The sequence below is a fragment of the Notamacropus eugenii genome, chromosome 6 (genome assembly GCF_028372415.1).
Source record: "Notamacropus eugenii isolate mMacEug1 chromosome 6, mMacEug1.pri_v2, whole genome shotgun sequence".
Taxonomy (NCBI): domain Eukaryota; kingdom Metazoa; phylum Chordata; class Mammalia; order Diprotodontia; family Macropodidae; genus Notamacropus; species Notamacropus eugenii.
This window is the reverse complement of record NC_092877.1, coordinates 376,868,074-376,886,674: the sequence shown is the minus strand read 5'-3', so window position 1 is coordinate 376,886,674 and position 18,601 is coordinate 376,868,074. Positions and strand designations below refer to the sequence as shown.

Here is an 18,601-nt window from a genome sequence, read left to right as displayed (position 1 = left end):
ACAGATGGGTCAATGAAAGGACAACCCCCAACAGTGCAGGAGCGACTATGGAAGGATCATTTCCTGTCTGGCCCATTTCAAAACTAAATACACCATCAGCATCCTCCTTGTTAAATCATCGTCATTTGTAGAGCTGCATGCTCCATGCTCTGATGTGTTATGATGGGTAATCATTGCAAAACTCAGCTTTTAAAACTCATTTTTTAATATACACTCTGAAACCAAAGTTTTTTTACTTATACAAATAATTCAAAAGACCGTTAAAAAACCCACATATAAATAATGTTGCTTTTAAGTAAAAAAAAAAAAATATGAAATCCCACATAGCATATGGCTTTAGTGTTTATCTAGAACTCACCATACTATTCAATCAATTTGGTTTTTCTCTAAAAAGCTACAGACTATCACCTCAGTATCACTTTCCAACTCAGTTTGAAGATGTATATGACTCCTTAAGGTGGTTCTTGAGGAAGAAAGTCCTTGCAGAGTATGGTGTGGACCCCACCCGCATCTGTATTGCTGGAGACAGTGCTGGTGGGAATTTAGCTGCAGCAGTCACTCAGCAGGTATGAGATAAATATTTGTAAGTTTTGTTATTTTATGTTCTCTTCAGTGTCGTGTTTGTGTCATAAATTTTTAAAAATGAAAATGCAAATAGTGATTTTTTCATCTTGAGAATGTTATAAATGACCAAGTAGAATGAATCTATTATTTTTTTCAGATGTATCCCTTCCTCCTGTTAGACTGACTTCTTTCCTTACTAAAATGATCTGGCAATGTCATGGAGGGTAGTGGTTTTAGAATGCTCTAGCTATACAGCATAAGAGGAGTGCACTTTTGGTTCAGTGGCACAACTAACTGGATGATAAATACAATTCCTCATTATACTTGAAACCCCAAACCTTAACCCTTCCATCACTAAATGTATGAAACCTGATGGAACCAGATGATTGACTTTTCAAGATTGTGTTATTTTTGTCTTTCTGCCAGTGACTCCCACTATGCATGTGGTCAAATGACAGCTGATTTCCCATTTAATAAGTTGAAAAGTCACAGAAACGTTGTTCCATATGTTATTAAAAATGGTGAGTTCCCACATTAAATGAGAAGGGGGAATATCCAAGAAGGAACTCAGAAAGAAAAAAATATTCTAAGAGGGAGAAGGCAGCCATAATCAAGGTCAGGTGGATGGCAAACAGACATGAGAGAGAAGAATGGAAACACAATGGAACCTTAAGCAGTGGTCATTCTAAGGATGAAGTAGTACTTCTACTTGCAATGTTCATCAGAGTTGCTTGATTAGAGGAGACTTGTAAGGGTTAAAGATCTTCCCAGTCCATTAGTAGGCCTTAGGTTGAAGTCCATTGAAGGAAGTTCAATTAGGGGAGGCTTGCTTTGTACCAAGACCCACACCTTTTGTTTATTGCTTATAAGGTATTGGATCATGATAGTGGAGCCCTCTGGCTCTGAAAAGTGTATAGATACTCTGAGGTAAGGTTTTGCTTTGGGAGCCTGGAAGAAGGTTCATGTGCCAGATGAGACTCTGGGTACCTGTTAAAGTGTCCTAGCTTTGAAAATCCAGATGTTGGTGCTCCTTTGTCTGGTAACTATGTACTTATGTAATGGTCAGACTGTTGGATCTGTCTGTTGATATGTGATGTATTGCTTATGATCAGACAGTTAGAAGCCCTGCCTGTTGGTCTATATTTCTCTGCTTGTATTTTCTCTGTAGGTGAATGTGATTAAAAAAGATTGTTGACCCCCTTTTTAACTGCTTTCCTTTTAGAAAAGTAGAACTATGAATCTGTGCTTATAAGTAATCCTGAATGTGTCAGGGGCCATTCTGCTACACTGTTCCATGGAAAAATGAGGATCTAGAGGCTACAACAAGATGAGGGAAACCTACCATTGATGCTAAGTACAGGAGGCATTATGGTGGTGGGTGATTCCACCTTATGAGTCATGGGACCTTGCTTCAAACTGAACTCTGATGTGTACTACCTGGGTGACCTTCATGAATCACTATAACTCCTTGGGTCTTGGTTTTCTCATCTATCTAAACTATATTTAGCTTTATATTAATGAATTTATGGGTTAATTTTAAAAGATGGAGTCAAAGTTGAAATACTGAAATGTAAAGAAGTGCTTTATGAGCCTAGCATAAGGTTGAATTTCTGCAGGGACCTGCTTCCCTAAATGTTCAGGGATGGAGACTCCTTCCTTCCCCCTTCTTATTGGATTCCACTTCTATAGTCTACATTTTCCTATATCAGGTTCTTTGTCTCCCTAGGTAACAACGCTTGATGAATTCTTATGTGAACCAAGCTTAGAGAATCTTTCCATGACAGCCCTATTTTTACTTGGATGTGAAACCTGTGTCAGTTACTCTTGTCATAAGGAATCTGTCTGTGGTAGTTCTGTACATTGTCCTTGAGGGGACCTCCTTAAACCAGTCACACGATTACTGGGAGAAGAAGACCTCCTCCCCCCCCATACGCAGAGGGATAGAGAGAGAGATATAGAGACAGAGAAACAGAGAAAGGCAAAAATGAAAATGAGCATTTCCCTAAAACTCTGTGTAACAGGAAGATAATCAATCACTTTTATGTTTCTTCTGTTTTGCTTATAAAAGAGAATAACATTGAGGCAGAAAAGAAAAGGAGAAATAGTATTAAAAGGAAATTGAGGGGCTGAGAAAAAATGGTGCAAAGGAGCCAGGAAATTACATGAATTATCCTCAGTTTCTCTCAGAAATAACACTAAACCAAGCCTGTAAAAGAACTTTGGAGTGACAGAATCCACAAAAAATACCCCAAAGGGAAACCATTTTCCCGTCCAAGATAACTTAGAAAGACTTCAGGATAGGTCTGTCTCACTTGGATAAAAAGGAAGCACAACTCAACACAATTTGCACTGAGTGAATCAGTGGGAAGCTTAATCACAGCACAGATCAGCAGGCCACTGGCACAGCAGGTCAGCTGTGAGACCTCCATCTCCACTGCCTCAGAAAAACTGACAGCCTCAGAACCTAGAGAACAACAGGTAGACCAGGCTACTCTAGAACAGTGGGCCAGTCACCTGCCCCAGAGGCCCTGGTGCATGTAGGAAGTGACCAGACCTCTCATTCCCAGTGCAAGACCCTTGCGGCTCTACATCCCAAGAGCAGAGCTCAATTATTTTATATGAAGAAAAATATAAATGAATCCAGATCATAGAAAGCTACCATGGCCCCAGGGAAGACCAAACCACACACTCCTAAGGGGGCCACAATGCCAGGCCTCAAAGGGGAGGATGAATTGGCTTCAAGCCCCAAAAGTCCTTTTGGAAGAACTAAAAAATATTCTGTAATCTTCTTACATCTTTAAATCAAGTAAGAGATTTGGAAAAAAACTGGGAAAAGAAATGAGCTTTATGCAAAAACATGATTAAAACAGAGTCAAATGTTGGGAAAAGGACGTACAAAAATTGATTGAAGAAAACAATTCATTAAAAAATAGAATTGGGAGGGGCGGAGCCAAGATGAGGGAGTAGAAAGACGCACATACACATAGCTCCGAACCCACAACCCATAGAACATCAGTATAAAGTAATTCATGGTGAATTCTGGAGCAGTGAGGCCACAGAACAGTGGAGCGAAGGAGATTTCTGCTCCAGAGGGACCTGCAAACCTCTCACAAAAGGTCCGTCGCGCTGCAGACGCAGAGCCCAGCCCAGTCCTGCCGCAGCCACAGCATCGAGAGGAACAGATCTCAGCAGGTTTCAGGGATGGGATCTCCAGCGGCCGCACAGGTCCCTCCACCCACAGGTGATGGGGGTCGGTGAGAGGGTCTCTTTGGCGGGTCGAGAGGGGAGTGGGGTGCCCCGATAACTCAGGCCCCCTCGGGAGGCAGCAGCGGAGGCGGGAGCAGACCAGGGCTCCCCAAGCAGGCAGGAGCCCAGATCCATTGTTGAAGGTCTCTGCATAAACCCCCTGAGGGAACTGAGCCCAAGAGGTGTCCCTGCCCTGACCTGAGCACCTGAACTTAATCTCACACTGAATAGCAGCCCTGCCCCTGCCGAAGCTACGAGGCTGGGGAGCAGCATTTGAATCTCAGACCCCAAACGCTGGCTGGGAGGATCAGGAGGCGAGGTGGGTGTGAGGAGAATATTCAGAGGTCAAGTCACTGGCTGGGAAAATGCCCAGAAAAGGGAAAAGAAATAAGACTATAGAAGGTTACTTTCTTGGTGAACAGGCATTTCCTCCTTTCCTTTCTGATGAGGAAGAACAATGCTTACCATCAGGCAAAGACACAGAAGTCAAGGCTTCTGTGTCCCAGACCACCCAATGGGCTCAGGCCATGGAAGAGCTCAAAAAGAATTTTGAAAATCAAGTTAGAGAGGTGGAGGAAAAGCTGGGAAGAGAAATGAGAGACATGAAGTCAAAGCATGAACAGCAGGTCAGCACCCTGCTAAACGAGACCCCAAAAAATGCTGAAGAAAATAACACCTTAAAAAATAGGCTAACTCAATTGGCAAAAGAGGTTCAAAAAGCCAATGAGGAGAAGAATGCTTTCAAAAGCAGAATGAGCCAAATGGAAAAGGAGATTCAAAAGCTCACTGAAGAAAAAGTTCTTTCAAAATTAGAATGGAACAGATGGAGGCTAATGACTTTATGAGAAACCAAGAAATCACAAAACAAAACCAAAAGAATGAAAAAATGAAAGATAATGTGAAATATCTCATTGGAAAAACAACTGACCTGGAAAATAGATCCAGGAGAGACAATTTAAAAATTATGGGACTACCTGAAAGCCATGATCAAAAAAAGAGCCTAGACATCATCTTTCATGAAATTATCAAGGAAAACTGCCCTGAGATTCTAGAACCAGAGGGCAAAATAAATATTCAAGGAATCCACAGATCACCACCTGAAAGAGATCCAAAAAGAGAAACTCCTAGGAACATTGTGGCCAAATTCCAGAGTTCCCAGGTCAAGGAGAAAATATTGCAAGCATCTAGAAAGAAACAATTCAAGTATTGTGGAAATACAATCAGGATAACACAAGATCTAGCAGCTTCTACATTAAAGGATCGAAGGGCATGGAATAGGATATTCCAGAAGTCAAAGGAACTAGGACTAAAACCAAGAATCACCTACCCAGCAAAACTGAGTATAATACTTCAGGGGAAAAATTGGTCTTTCAATGAAATAGAGGATTTTCAAGCATTCTTGATGAAAAGACCAGAGCTGAAAAGAAAATTTGACTTTCAAACACAAGAATGAAGAGAAGCATGAAAAGGCAAACAGCAAAGAGAAGTCATAAGGGACTTACTAAAGTTGAACTGTTTACATTCCTACATGGAAAGACAATATTTGTAACTCTTGAAACTTTTCAGTATCTGGGTACTGGGTGGGATTACACACACATAGAGACAGAGTGCACAGAGTGAATTGAAGAGGATGGGATCATATCTTAAAAAAATGAAATCAAGCAGTGAGAGAGAAATATATTGGGAAGAGAAAGGGAGAAATGGAATGGGGCAAATTATCTCTCATAAAAGAGGCAAGCAAAAGACTTATTAGTGGAGGGATAAAGAGGGGAGGTGAGAGAAAAACATGAAGTTTACTCTCATCACATTCCACTAAAGGAAAGAATAAAATGCACACTCATTTTGGTATGAAAACCTATCTTACAATACAAGAAAGTGGGGGATAAGGGGATAAGCAGGGTGGGGGGAGATGATGGAAGGGAGGGCATGGGGAGGAGGGAGCAATTTGAGGTCGACACACATGGGGAGGGATAGGATCAAAAGAGAATAGAAGTAACGGGGGACAGGATAAGATGGAGGGAAATATAGTTAGTCTTATATAACACAACTATTATGGAAGTCATTTGCAAAACTAACCAGATTTGGCCTATATTGAATTGCTTGCCTTCCAAAGGGAAGGGGTGGAGAGGGAAGGAGGTAAAGAAGTTGGAACTCAAAGTGTTAGGATCAACTGTCGAGTACTGTTCTTGCCACTAGGAAATAAGAAATACAGGTAAAGGGGTATAGAAAGTTATTTGGCCCTACAGGACAAAAGAGAAGATGGAGACAAGGGCAGAGAGGGATGATAGAAGAAAGAGTAGATTGGTCACAGGGGCAATTAGAATGCTTGGTGTTTGAGGGGAGAGGGGATAAAAGGGGAGAAAATTTGTAACCCAAAATTTTGTTAAAATGAATGTTAAAAGTTAAATAAATAAATTAAAAAAAATAGAATTGGCCAAATTGGAAAAAAATCTATTGAAGAAAACAACTCCTTTAAAGTAGAACTGGTAAAATGGAAGAGGAGGTACAAAAGCTCATTGAAGAAAATAATTCCTTAAAAGTTATGATTGGGTAAGTGGAAACCAATGAATCCATGAGACAACAGAAATCAGTCCAACAAAATCAAAAGAATAAAAATATAGAAAAAATGTAAAGCATAAAAATATAGAAAAAATGTAAAACACAACAAAGAAACAACTGACCTGGAAAACAGATACAGGAGAGATAATTTAAGAATTATTGGACTACTTGAAGGAATTTAAAAAAAGTTCCTGGAAAGCGTCTTTCAAGGAAAACTACCCTGGTTTTTTAGAATCAGAGTGTAAAATAGTCATTTAATGAATCCACCAATCACTTCCTGGATAATCCTAAAATGAAAACTCCAAGTGATATTGGAGCAAAATTCCAGAATTCTCAGGTTAAGGAGAAAACACTACAAGTAGCTAGAAACAAACAATTCAAATATTATAGAGTCACAGTCAGGATTACTCAGGACTTAGCAGATTCTATATTAAAGTTTTAGAGGCTTGGAATGCGATATTCTGGAAGGAAAAGGAGCTTAGATTACAACCAAGAGTCAACTACCAAGCAAACCTGAACATAATCTTTCAGAGGAAAAGATAGGACATTGAATGAAATAGGTGCCTTTCAAAGTTTCCTGATGAAAAGACCATAGCCGAACAGAAAACTTGATCTTCAAATACAAGACTCAAGAGAAGTATAGGAGGATAAACAGGAAAGAAAAAGGCAACAACATGGTCTTCAACAGGGTGAAACTGTTTACATTCCTGCATGGGAAGATGGTATTTGTAACATTTAAAAACCGTATCTCTATTAGGGCAGTTAGAAGGATTATACATAGACAGAGAGAATAGGAATAAATTGACGTCGATGTGATGATATAAAAAAAAGGGGTGGAAAAGGGATTGTACCGGGAGAGGAGGAAAGGGGGAGGCAGAATGTGGTAAATTATATCACTTGAAGAAGCACAAAGACCTATTGCAGTAGAGAGAAAGAAGTAGAAAGAAAGAGAGAGGGGCGAGCTTTGTTTGAACCTTATCTCATTGCGTTTGGCTCAAGAAGGGAATCACACACACTTCGTTGGGTACAGATATCTATCTTACTCTATAGGGAAGGATGAGGGGAAAGGGACAAGAAAAGGGAGGGTGGGGCTGAAAGAAGGGAGGACAGATTGAAGGATGTGGTGGTCAGAAACAAAACACTGGTGAGGAGGGACAGAGTGAAAGGAGAGAGAAGAGTATAAACAGGAGGAAATATAGGATAGAGGGAAATACACAGTTAGTAATTATAATGTGGATGAACTGTCCCATGAAATGAAAGGGAATAGAAGAGTGGTTAATAAAATAGAATCCTACAATGTATTGCTTACAAGTAACACTTGAATCTGAGAGGCAGACAGACAGACATACAAAGAGTAAAGGTAAAAGGCTAGAGCAGAATATGTTATCCTTCAGCTAAAGTAACCAAAAAACCCACAGGGGTAGCAATTCTGATCTCGGACAAAGGAAAAGCAAAAAGAGATCTAATTAAAAGGGACCAGGAACAAACTACATCTTTCTAAAAGGTACCATAGACAATGAATTAATTTCAGTACTAAACGTACATGCAACAAGATGTATAACGTTAAAATTTTTAGAGGAGAAGTTAAGTGAGTTATAGGAAGAAGAAAAAGTTTAACTATATTAATGGGAGACTTCAACAGCCCCCTCTGCGAATTAGATAAATCTAACCACAAAATAAATTAGAAAGAAATTAAGGAAGTGAATAGAATTTTAGAAAAGTTAGATATGATACACCTCTGTAGGAAACTGAATGGGGAAAGAAATGTACCTTTTCGTCAGTGATATACGATACCTACACAAAAATTAACCATGTATTAGGAATAAAATCCCCACAATCAAATGCAGAAAGGTAGAAATATTAAATGCATCATTTTCTACCATTAACATAGATTAAAATTAATTGGAAATTAAATAATCTAATCCTAAAGAATAAATGGGTCAAACAACAAATCATTGAAACAATGAATAGTTTCATCAAAGGGAATGGCAATAATAAAAGAACATACAAAAATTTATGGAAAGAAGTCAAAGCAGTACTAATGGGAAACATTATGTCTCTTTATGTTTATATGAATAAAATAGAGAAAGAAAAGATCGATGAATTGGGTATGTAATTGGAAAAGGTAGGAAAGGAACAAATTACAAACCCCTAATTAAATATCAAATTACAAATTCTGAAAATAATGACAGATTAATAAAATTGAAAGCTAGAAAACTATTGAACTAATAAATAAAACTAGAACCTGGTTTTATGAACAAAAACAATAAAAGAGATAAATGTATGATTCACTTGATTTAAAAAAAAGAAAGTCACATTACCATTATGAAAAATGAAAAGGGTGAATTCACTACCAATGAAGAAGAAATTAAAGCAATAATTAGGAGCTATTTTGCCCAACTGCATGCCAATAAGTATGATAATCTAAGTGAAGGGGATGAAGGTTTACAAAAATGTAAATTGTCCAGATTAACAGAAGAAGAAATAAAATATTTAAATGACACCATTATAGAAAAAGAAATTGAATGTCTAATAAAAAATCTTCAGGCCCAAATGGATTTACACGTGAATTCTACCAAACATCTAAAAACCAATTAATTCTGATACTAATAAACGTTTTGGAAAAACAGGCAAAGAAGGAGCTTTACCAAATTCATTTTATGACACAAATATGGTGCTGATACCTAAACCAGAAATAGTCAAAAGAGAGAAAAAAATTATAGACCAATTTCCCTACTGAATAGGACTTATTATTAGGACTTATTATTAGGGCTAATTGTTGTCTAAATTTTGTGCAGTCATGTCTAATTTTTTTGTGACCGCATATATCATAGCTCACCAATATTGAACATGAGATTTTCTTGGCAAAGATACTGGAGTGATTTGCCATTTTCTTATTCAACTCATTTTTAAAATGAGAACACTGAGGCAAACAAGGTGGATTGACTTGCCAAAGGTCACACAGTAAGTGTGTGAGGCCAAATTTGAACTCAGGAAGATGAGTCTTCCTGACTCCAAGCTTGGCAATATATTCACTGCACCATCTAGATTCCTGTTATGTGAGATAATTTTCCCTAGCCTTTCTTTTCCTCCTCCATCTCACCTTCCTTTCCTTCTTCTTTCTATTTTTTCTTAAGATAATCAAGATGTAGCAGAACCTCTACTATGCCTTCTCAAATCAGACTCCTTCTGTTAACCCTGATGATGATAGGGATCTGGGAGAGGGGAATGGGAACGCATCTATCATTTCCCCATATGTGAATGTAGGCATTTTATCCTTATGTAGTTCTTTTTCATTATTCATTCATGTTGACCTTTTTATATTTTTCTTCATGTATTTGACCTTCAAAGTATCTCCTCAGCTCCCATCAAGAATGCTTAGAAGGTCCTTATAATAAGAACACTCACTAAAGATCAATTCCCCTAATCCCTCCCCTTCCTTCCCCCCACCCCAGCCCCACCAACCTGGAAGCATCATATTTGGTTTGCTAGATGAATTGTTGTTGGCTGTAAGCCCATATCATTTGCCTTCTGGAATATACGTATGCCAAGTTCTCTGTTCCTTTATTCTGGTGGTTGTTAAATCATGTGTGATCCTGACAGTGTCTCTTCAGTACTTGGATTCTTTATTTTTGGCAGCTTACTCTATTTTCTTTAACCTCAAAGCTCTGGATTTTGATTGTGATATTCCTGGGAGTTTTCATTTTGGAGGTTCTTTCAGGAGGTAACCTGTAGATTCTTTCAATTTCCATTTTTCCTCTAAAATATCTGCATAGGTTTTTCTTTTCTTTTTTAAAGTTAATTAATTTATTTTTAGTTTTCAACATTCACTTCCATAAGTTTTAAATTTTCTCCCCCTTCTTGCCCTTCTGCTCCCCAAAATAGCATGTAATCTGATATGGGCTCTACACATACATTTCTATTAAGATATATTTTCACATTAGTCAAGTTGTTTAGAAAAATTAGAAAGAATGGGAGGAACTATGAGAATGAAAAAAAACAAAACAACAAAAAAAAGAAAATAGTCTGCTTCACTCTGCATTCAGACTCCATAGTGCTTTCTCTGGATGTGGATAGCGTTTTCCATCATGAGTCCTTAGGAGCTGTTTTAGATCTTTGCATTGCTGAGAAGATCTAAGTCTGTCAAAGTCAGTCATAATAAACTGTGGCTGTTTCTGGGAACTATGTTCTCCTGATTCTGTTCGCTTCACTCAGCATCAGTTCTTATAAATCTTTCCAGGTTTTTCTGAAGTCAGCCTGTGCATCATTTCTTACAGCGTCATTACATTCATATACCATAACTTGTTAAGCCATTCCCCAAGATTACTTATTTTCTCTGGTGCATTTTAGCAGGATATGCTTTCATTCTTTATCTCTTTTAATTAGATCTATTTTTACTTTTTCTTTTTCGGAGATTAGGATTGCTACTTCTGCTTCTTATTTTTACTTCAGTTGAAGCATAATATATTCTCCTTCACCCTTTTACCTTTATGCTGTGTGTATCTCCCTATTTCAAATGTGTTTCTCATAAACAACATATTGTAGGATTGGCAGCTTTTTTTTTTTAAGATTTCTTGAAATATGTTGTCTAAGCTGGGTTTTTGATTGTGAAATTCAGATAGATTGATGATTCTTTAATTTTTTCTACTTGATCAATTGTTTTTGCCATGAGATCCCTTATGTTTTCTATTTTTCAGCCTTTTGATTTAATTTTTTCCCCTCAAAATTTTTCGGCTTCTCTTTGATCCATTTGAATTTTCAGGAAGGTTGTTACTTGGGCAAGGTTTTGTATCTCTTGTGCCAAGCTTTTAACTTCTTTCCCAGTTTTCTCCATGGCTCTCATTTCTTTTGCAGTTTTCCTCAAGCAATTTTATTCCATTTATTAAACTAAAAAATACCCTTTTGCTTCATCTCTTCTACAAATTCTAGTTGTGTTTTTGTCTGAGGCTTTGTTTATGGATGTTTTGGGGTCATTCGTTTCTTCTGCAATTGTGTCTTGAGTGTCTTTGCCACCATTCACTCTGAGCTCCCTATAATGGATGTTTTCTCTTTGTTTGCCCATTCCTTCAGCACACATCCTGACTCTGGACTTGATGTCAAGGCTTTGTTCTGAAGCATTTCAGAAGGGAATATCTGCGATGCTTCCTGTTTCTGCTTTCTTGGGGTAATGAGTGTTCTGCTTTTTTGGATTTCAGGGACAGTTGGGAAACATGCAAGCTTTCAAAGTGGTCTGATCCAGAGCCAAGTCGGATTGCTGCCCCCTGGTCTGACCTCTGCAACTTTCTCACCTGGGTTTGGTTCTGAGCATGAGTAGATGTGGCTGCTGACTCTACCCCATCAGCCAGCTGGAAAGTTCCATTGTCTCAGAGCAGCAGAATTGTAGACTCCCCTTTGGTCTGGAAATCCCACCCTGGCTGTTCCTCTGAAGACTGGATTAAACTTTAGAAGTGAAGCTTCGCTTTGTTCCTATAGTCTGAGTCATGCCTGCCTGCCCTCCCACCTGGCACAGCTGCTGCTACTGCTGGCTTCTGAGCTTCCTCCTTTTCTCATCCACAGCCCAGGGTTTTCCTGCCTGGGAATGCCATGTCTGTGTGCAGGTCTCCTTCTTCCTCTGCCCTCAGGTTTCAGCCTAGCATTGGCTAGTGGATAACAAAGCTTCCCATTCCCATCTGTCCTAATTGCAAGGCCGCAGTATGGATCCGGGGGTAGTCTGATCTGGGTCTGGAAGATTTTCTTGCCCTGGCACACATCCTTTCCCAGGACACTGGAGTGCTCACAACTAGGAGTGATTCTGACCTGATACCACCCCAGTATCAAGAAACCACTCTGCCTATCTGCCTTTGCTGACTTGAGCTAGACAAATTAGTCATTGTGACTTTTTTTCTGGATTTCCCCTTTAGGATTCAAGCTCATACATTTTCTAGACCTATTTGGAGAAGTTTGTGGAGCAGAGCTTACTATATTCCACCATCTTGGCATGTTGTCTACCCCTGTTGTCTACCCTTATTAGAATATAAACTTCTTGACCTCAGGTCTTTTTGGCCTTTTTCAAAAAGATTTCTCTTCATTTAAAATTTTGTACTTGGGGTCTCTTTCTTTTTACCTTCTCAGGATATAGGCCTAATAGTAGTGTCTCAGTAAACAGAGCTCCTAATTTTGAGGGAAGATTTCCAAATTGCTTTCCATCACAGCAGGACAAATCCAGAGCTACACCAATAGTATATCAATGAGCCTGTTTTCATGCAGTCTTGTCAACATTTGTCATGTTCTTTCTTTGTCAGCTTCATCAATCTGATGAGTATGAGGTAGAACCTCATGATGATTTAATTCAATTTTCTCTATTAGTGATGTGGAATAATTTTTTATATGGTTTTTTATATGTTGTCTTTCTTCCTTTGGAAACTCCCTGTCTATATCCTTTGACCAATTATTTGTTGGAGGATGTCTCTTGGTCTTGTCAATTTGAATCATGTCCCTTTATATCTTGGAAATGAGACCTTTATCCCTACCACAGCATAGTGCTTGGTACATAGTAAATGAATGCTTAATATAATCTGTATCATTCATTCATTCAGCCAGTAATCAATTCTTGAGTACTGCCACATTTCCTACCAACCATGGGAAAAGGTGGAATAAAGCCCTGAAGATGTGGTTTATTCTCTTTGTTCCCTGAATTCTTTATGCCTCTAACTAGATATAGTTTGTCTTAAATTGAAATAAACTTAGATGTCATAAATGTTTTCTTTTGAAAATGTATTTTGATATTCTGAAAATAATTGACAGTCTCCAAAATATGGCCTAAGAATTATGGAGGCACTGAATGGTTCACAGGCAGCTGGGTCACCTTGCCAGATAGGTAATATCAATTCAGCAGTTATTCATCGAGTGTTTGCAAGGCACCATATGAGACTTGCTGGGTCTGCAAACCAAACATCTTAAAAGTCTCTGGCCTCAAAGAACTTATATTCAGCACTGAGAGAAACAAATGAGAGCTCCACAGATAATTAAATATGAAGTGTATGACAAATGATTCAAATGAGGTACAAGAAATAGAAAATATATATTGGGAGGAGGGTCTCTAGCAGTATTTTGAAGGAAGCTAGAATTCCCAAGAAGTAGAGGTAAGGAAGAGTGTCTTGCAGACCTCCCCATGGGATGCTGGGGACCATCTATGCCAAGGCTTGAGAGTGAGAGATGGAATATTATAACTATAACCAAGTTGCTTATCCTTTCTTGTGGTTAATGTCTCTCTCTATTAATTGATAGGTTTCTGATGACCTCTAAAGTCCTGTCCACTTTGAATTGCAATTAAGCAATGTCTTATTTATTTGTTTTGTAGCTCCTAGATGACCCAGAAGTCAAGATAAAAGTCAAGATTCAGTCTTTAATTTATCCTGCTCTTCAAGCTCTTGATATGAATTTACCATCATGCCAAGAAAATGCCCATATGCCCATTCTGAGAAGATATGAACTGGTTGAGTTTTGGAGCAGTTATTTCACCTCAGACAAAGCACTGAAGGAGGCCATGCTTGCTAACCAACATACACCTGTGGAATCAAGCCATCTCTTTCAATTTGTCAACTGGAGCACCCTGCTTCCTCAGAGGTTTCAAAAAGGACATCTGTACACCAACCCAATTCATGGACCCTCTGACCTTGCAAAAAAGTACCCTGGGTTCCTAGATGTCAGAGCATCCCCCCTGTTAGCTAGTGATTCTAAGCTACAGGGTTTACCCTTGACCCATATCCTCACCTGTCAGTATGATGTCTTAAGAGATGATGGGCTTATGTATGCCTCCCGCCTTAGGGCTGCAGGGGTCCAGGTAGTCCATGAACATGTGGAAGATTGGTTCCATGGAATCCTGATATTCAGTAGGGATTTTAGAGTAGGCCAGAGGGAACTCATTAAGTATCTGAGGTGGCTAGAGGAGAACCTCTAGTGCTAATCCAACTGTTCCATCCCACCAAGAGCCCATTTTTCGTGTTTGTGAGGCACAGCATTGGCTGCTGGCGGGGGTGGGGTGGGCTTGGACTTATGGTTAGTCTTATACTATGACATGGTTCTGACTGCCCTAGACAGAAAATTTGTACACAAATATCTGTAATACAATGAAGTGAAGGAGAGAAAACACGCATTGACATATCACCAAATCAAGAGAAGTTCAAACCTGATGGAATGGGGATCCAGAGGATAATCAGTGAAGCTCCTAATCTGTCCTGGGCACCTACACTCCACCTTTACTGTCTACTACAAATGCCAACCTGGGTGTCCAAATAAGGGCATGTAAACGGATCCTGTCAAGCTTTTTTCAACATGGCTAATATGGAAATGTATTTTGCATGATGTCACATATATAAGTAATATCACATGTCTTGCCTCAATGGGTAGGGGAAAGGTGGGAGAGAATTCAGAACTCAAAAACTTTTAAAAATTGAGTGGGAAAAACAAATAAATTTAAAGTTTAAATAAAAAGAGAAGTGAATTGAAAGACAGAACAGGAAAAATAGTTAATGAGTATCTAGCCAGTTTAAATGAGTCCAAGTTTCTTTCATTGTTGTTATTATTATTATCCTTTTCTGAAATTAATAAACAAGAAATCAAGTGGTCACTTCAAATTTCTTCACTAATTTCCCCATACAGTGGAGAAATCACCTAAGGTGCAATTGCAGAACAGTTCTCAGTGATCTCTGAGGAATTCTGGTGTGTAAGAGAAGTGTTGGACACAAGGAAATGGATGGTACAGCAGTGGATATTCCAAATTTTCAAAAGTAGAAATGTATGAAACAGTGATTCAAAAAACTCCAGTCTGGGTAGCTTGACATCAACCCCAAGAGATATTCTGGAAAAGATTATGAAATGGAAAGTTTATAAATATTTAGCAGGGGAAGCAGTGAAAGATATAAGATGAATACAATAATGAAAAAAGGCATGTCTAACTAGCCTTTCTTTCTTTTAAATAGTATTTTCTTCCCAATTACATGCAAAAAAAATTTTAAAATTCATATTTTAAAAAGTTTTAAGTTCTAAACTCTATTTCTCTCTTCCTTCCCTTCCCACTCTCTGAGATAGTATGTAATCTGATATAGGTTATACATGTGTAATCATGTAAAACTTATTTTCATATTAGTCATTTTGTGTATGAAAATCAGAAAGGAAGAAAAGAAAGAAAAATAGTATGCTTTGATCTTCATTCAGATGCCATCAGTTTTTTTTTCTGGAGGTGGATAGCATTTTTCATCACGAGTCTTTTGGGATTGTCTTGAATCGTTGTATTTATGAGAATAACTAAGTCATTCACAGCTGTTTGTCATGCAAGATTTCTGTCATTGTGTATAATGTCTTGATTTTGCCCATTTCATTCTGCATCAGTTAATAAAAGTTTCCGACCAGTCTTTCTTTCTTGATCAACAGCAAACTGCTTCAATGAATGGACTACTGGGTTTGGAGTCCATTGGGAATGTCTCAGAAATTGACTTGCAGTACGATCCTGGATAAGTCAGGTCACATTTATTATTCAATCAATGGTTGTTTATTAAGCACCTACTGTGTACCAGGCCCTGTACAAAATTCTGGTGATACAAAGAATGGGTAAAACAGTCCCTGCCAGCAAGGGCCTCATATTCTAATTGGGGAGAAACTTCACCAATAACTGGGCACATACAAGGCATCTAGCGTGTAAAAGGAGGGCAACCTCAGAAGCACAGGAAGGAGAATGGGGAAGGGGCCAGGGAAGATCTTTCTGCAGAGGAGGGATAGAAGCTAGTCCTTAGAAGAAGCCAAGGCAGTCTAGAGCTGGATTCAGAAGGGAGAGCATCCCAGACCGGGGAGACAGCCAATACAAAGGCTAAGGTTAGGAGAGGGGATGTGTTGTTTGAGGAACAGCCAGGAGGCCAGTGTCACTGAATCCTAGAGTGTGTGGTGGGGAGTAAAGTATAAGCAGGCTGGAAAGGGAGGAAGGGGCTGGGTGATGGAGGGCTTTAACAGCCAGGTGAAGAATGTATACACACATGATGATGCACACAGACAATGTTATAATGGTGGGTTGTCTGAGGAATCTAACCACCGCCTAGAACATTGTCTGTCCCTACACCCCTTGTATCTTCAAAGTCTGTATTCTCCAGTTGATCCACGAAGTCCTTTTTATACAGTTTCAGTGCTATTAGTACTCTATCTACAGAGAGGACTAAATAGAATTTTGGGCTAATACCCCTGAACCACATTGCCGTGCATCACACTGGACCATAGACTTAGAGCCTCCTGAGACTTGAGAGATCACCAACCAACAAGCATTTATTAAGTCTTAGATACCATATTATGTTCTGAAGAGAGAAAATACAAAAAAGTTCTTGCCTTCAAGAAGCATGGACTCTAAGAGGGGAGACAACTTACATACAACTATATATACTATATACAAGCCATGTGCAGAGGAGGTGGAAGGTATCCTGAAAGGGGGATATAGTTGCAGCTAGGGGAACAAAGGACTTAAATGCAAAAAGATACAAGTTAATTGCAAGAGATAGAAAACAATGTCAGCTGGTATGGGGGAAGTTGGCAGATGATTCCAGGTCTATAGAAGAAAGGGGCACTTAAACTGTGAATTAAAGGGATCTTGGGTGTCCAAGTGAGGAAGGAGTCCCTGAAAGGCAGAAAGGACCACATATGCCAAGGACTGGAGGTAGGAGATGGAATAATGAGCAAGCCATGTCCCATTTTTGGACCCTAATGTCTCTGTCAAAATGATGGGGTTGGACTAGATGTTCTCTCTGGTCCCTGCCTCTGGAGCAAGCCATGCCTCTTTTTTGGACCCTAATGTCTCTGTCAAAATGATGGGGTTGGACTAGATGTCCAGCTGACAAACCAGAAGAGATACCTTGATTCCACAGGTGTATGTTGGTTAGCAAGCATGGCCTCCTCCAGTGCCTTGTTTGAGGTCAAATACGTGCTCCAATACATAACCATTTCATATTTTCACAGCATGACCATATGGGCATTTGCTCTCTGGTGGTCTAATAAGCTGTGAATTCTAATTAAGCAACATGTCCTGGATTTTTTCTCCCCTAGTTCCTAGATGACCCAGAAGTCAAGATAAAAGTCAAGATTCAGTCTTTAATTTATTGGGCTCTTCAGGTTCTTGATATGGATTTACCATCATACCGAGAAAATGCCCATATGAAATGGTTATGTATTGGAGCACGTATTTGACCTCAAACAAGGCACTGGAGGAGGCCATGCTTGCTAACCAACATACATCTGTGGAATCAAGCTATCTCTTCTGGTTTGTCAACTGGAACATCCTGCTTCCTGAGAGGTTTCTAAAAGGGCAACTTTATAGCAACCCAGTTCATGGACCCTCTGACCTTGCAAAAAAGTACCCTGGATTCCTAGATGTTAGAGCATTCCCCCTGTTAGCTGATGATTCTAAGCTACAGGGTTTACCCTTGACCCACATCCTCACCTGTCAGTATGACATCTTAAGAGATGATGGGCTCATGTATGCCTCCCGCCTAAGGGCTGCAGGGGTCCAGGTAGTCCATGAACATGTGGAAGATGGGTTCCATGGAGTCCTGCCATTCAGTAAGGATTTTAGAGCAGGCCAGAGGGAACTTAGTAAGTATCTGAGGTGGCTGGAGGAGAACCTCTAGTGATCATTCAACTGTTCCATTTCACCAAGAGCCCATTTCTCGTGTTTGCGAGGCACAGCATTGGCTGCTGGCAGGGCTGGGGTAGGTTGGGAATAGGTGCTAGTAACTGGACTAAGACATGATTCTGCCTGCCCTGGATGTAAGATTTGTGCACGAATAGTTGCAATACAAAATGAAGTGAAGGGGAGAAAACATGCATTGATATATTACCAAATCAAGTGTCCTAAATGCTCAAGAGAAGTTCAAAGCACATGAAATGGGAGACTAATGTATGATCAGTGAAGCTCCTCTTCTTTCCTGAGCACCTACTCTACACCTTCTACTGTCTACCACACATGCTAACCTGGATGTCCAAGAAGAAAATGTAAAAGTACCTTAACCTTGCCAAACTTAAAACCCTGTATAAATGTCAGTGGTTATTGTTTCAGTGGTGGGCTTTGTTATTAACAGCACCTCCAACTCAAACAGGTCCCAAAGTGAAAACATTGTCCTCTTCTGTATAAGTCTACCCAACCTTCTACCATCCCTTTTTCTGTGGATGCCCATTAGCTTTGAAATTCTAAGTCTGGTTTGATTTTTTTCTCTTTTAT

At 39.3% G+C, this 18,601-nt stretch overlaps 2 protein-coding genes across 2 annotated transcripts in view; both read left to right on the top strand.

Moving 5' to 3' along the window:
* The window catches only part of LOC140510257 (arylacetamide deacetylase-like), a 69,308-nt gene extending 55,528 nt beyond the window's left edge, over nucleotides 1–13,780 (top strand). Inside the window, exon 6 of the transcript XR_011969166.1 lies at nucleotides 13,709–13,780. The gene's annotated coding sequence lies outside the window, so the exon portion shown is untranslated. The remainder of the gene's footprint in view (nucleotides 1–13,708) is intronic.
* Nucleotides 1–15,761, top strand: part of LOC140510258 (arylacetamide deacetylase-like) — a 32,522-nt gene extending 16,761 nt beyond the window's left edge. The window contains exons 4-5 of the mRNA XM_072618716.1: nucleotides 395–566; nucleotides 13,709–15,761. Coding sequence (XP_072474817.1) covers nucleotides 395–566; nucleotides 13,709–14,308 — 772 coding nt within the window. The 3' untranslated portion in view covers nucleotides 14,309–15,761. The remainder of the gene's footprint in view (nucleotides 1–394; nucleotides 567–13,708) is intronic.
* Nucleotides 15,762–18,601: the final 2,840 nt, after the last annotated feature.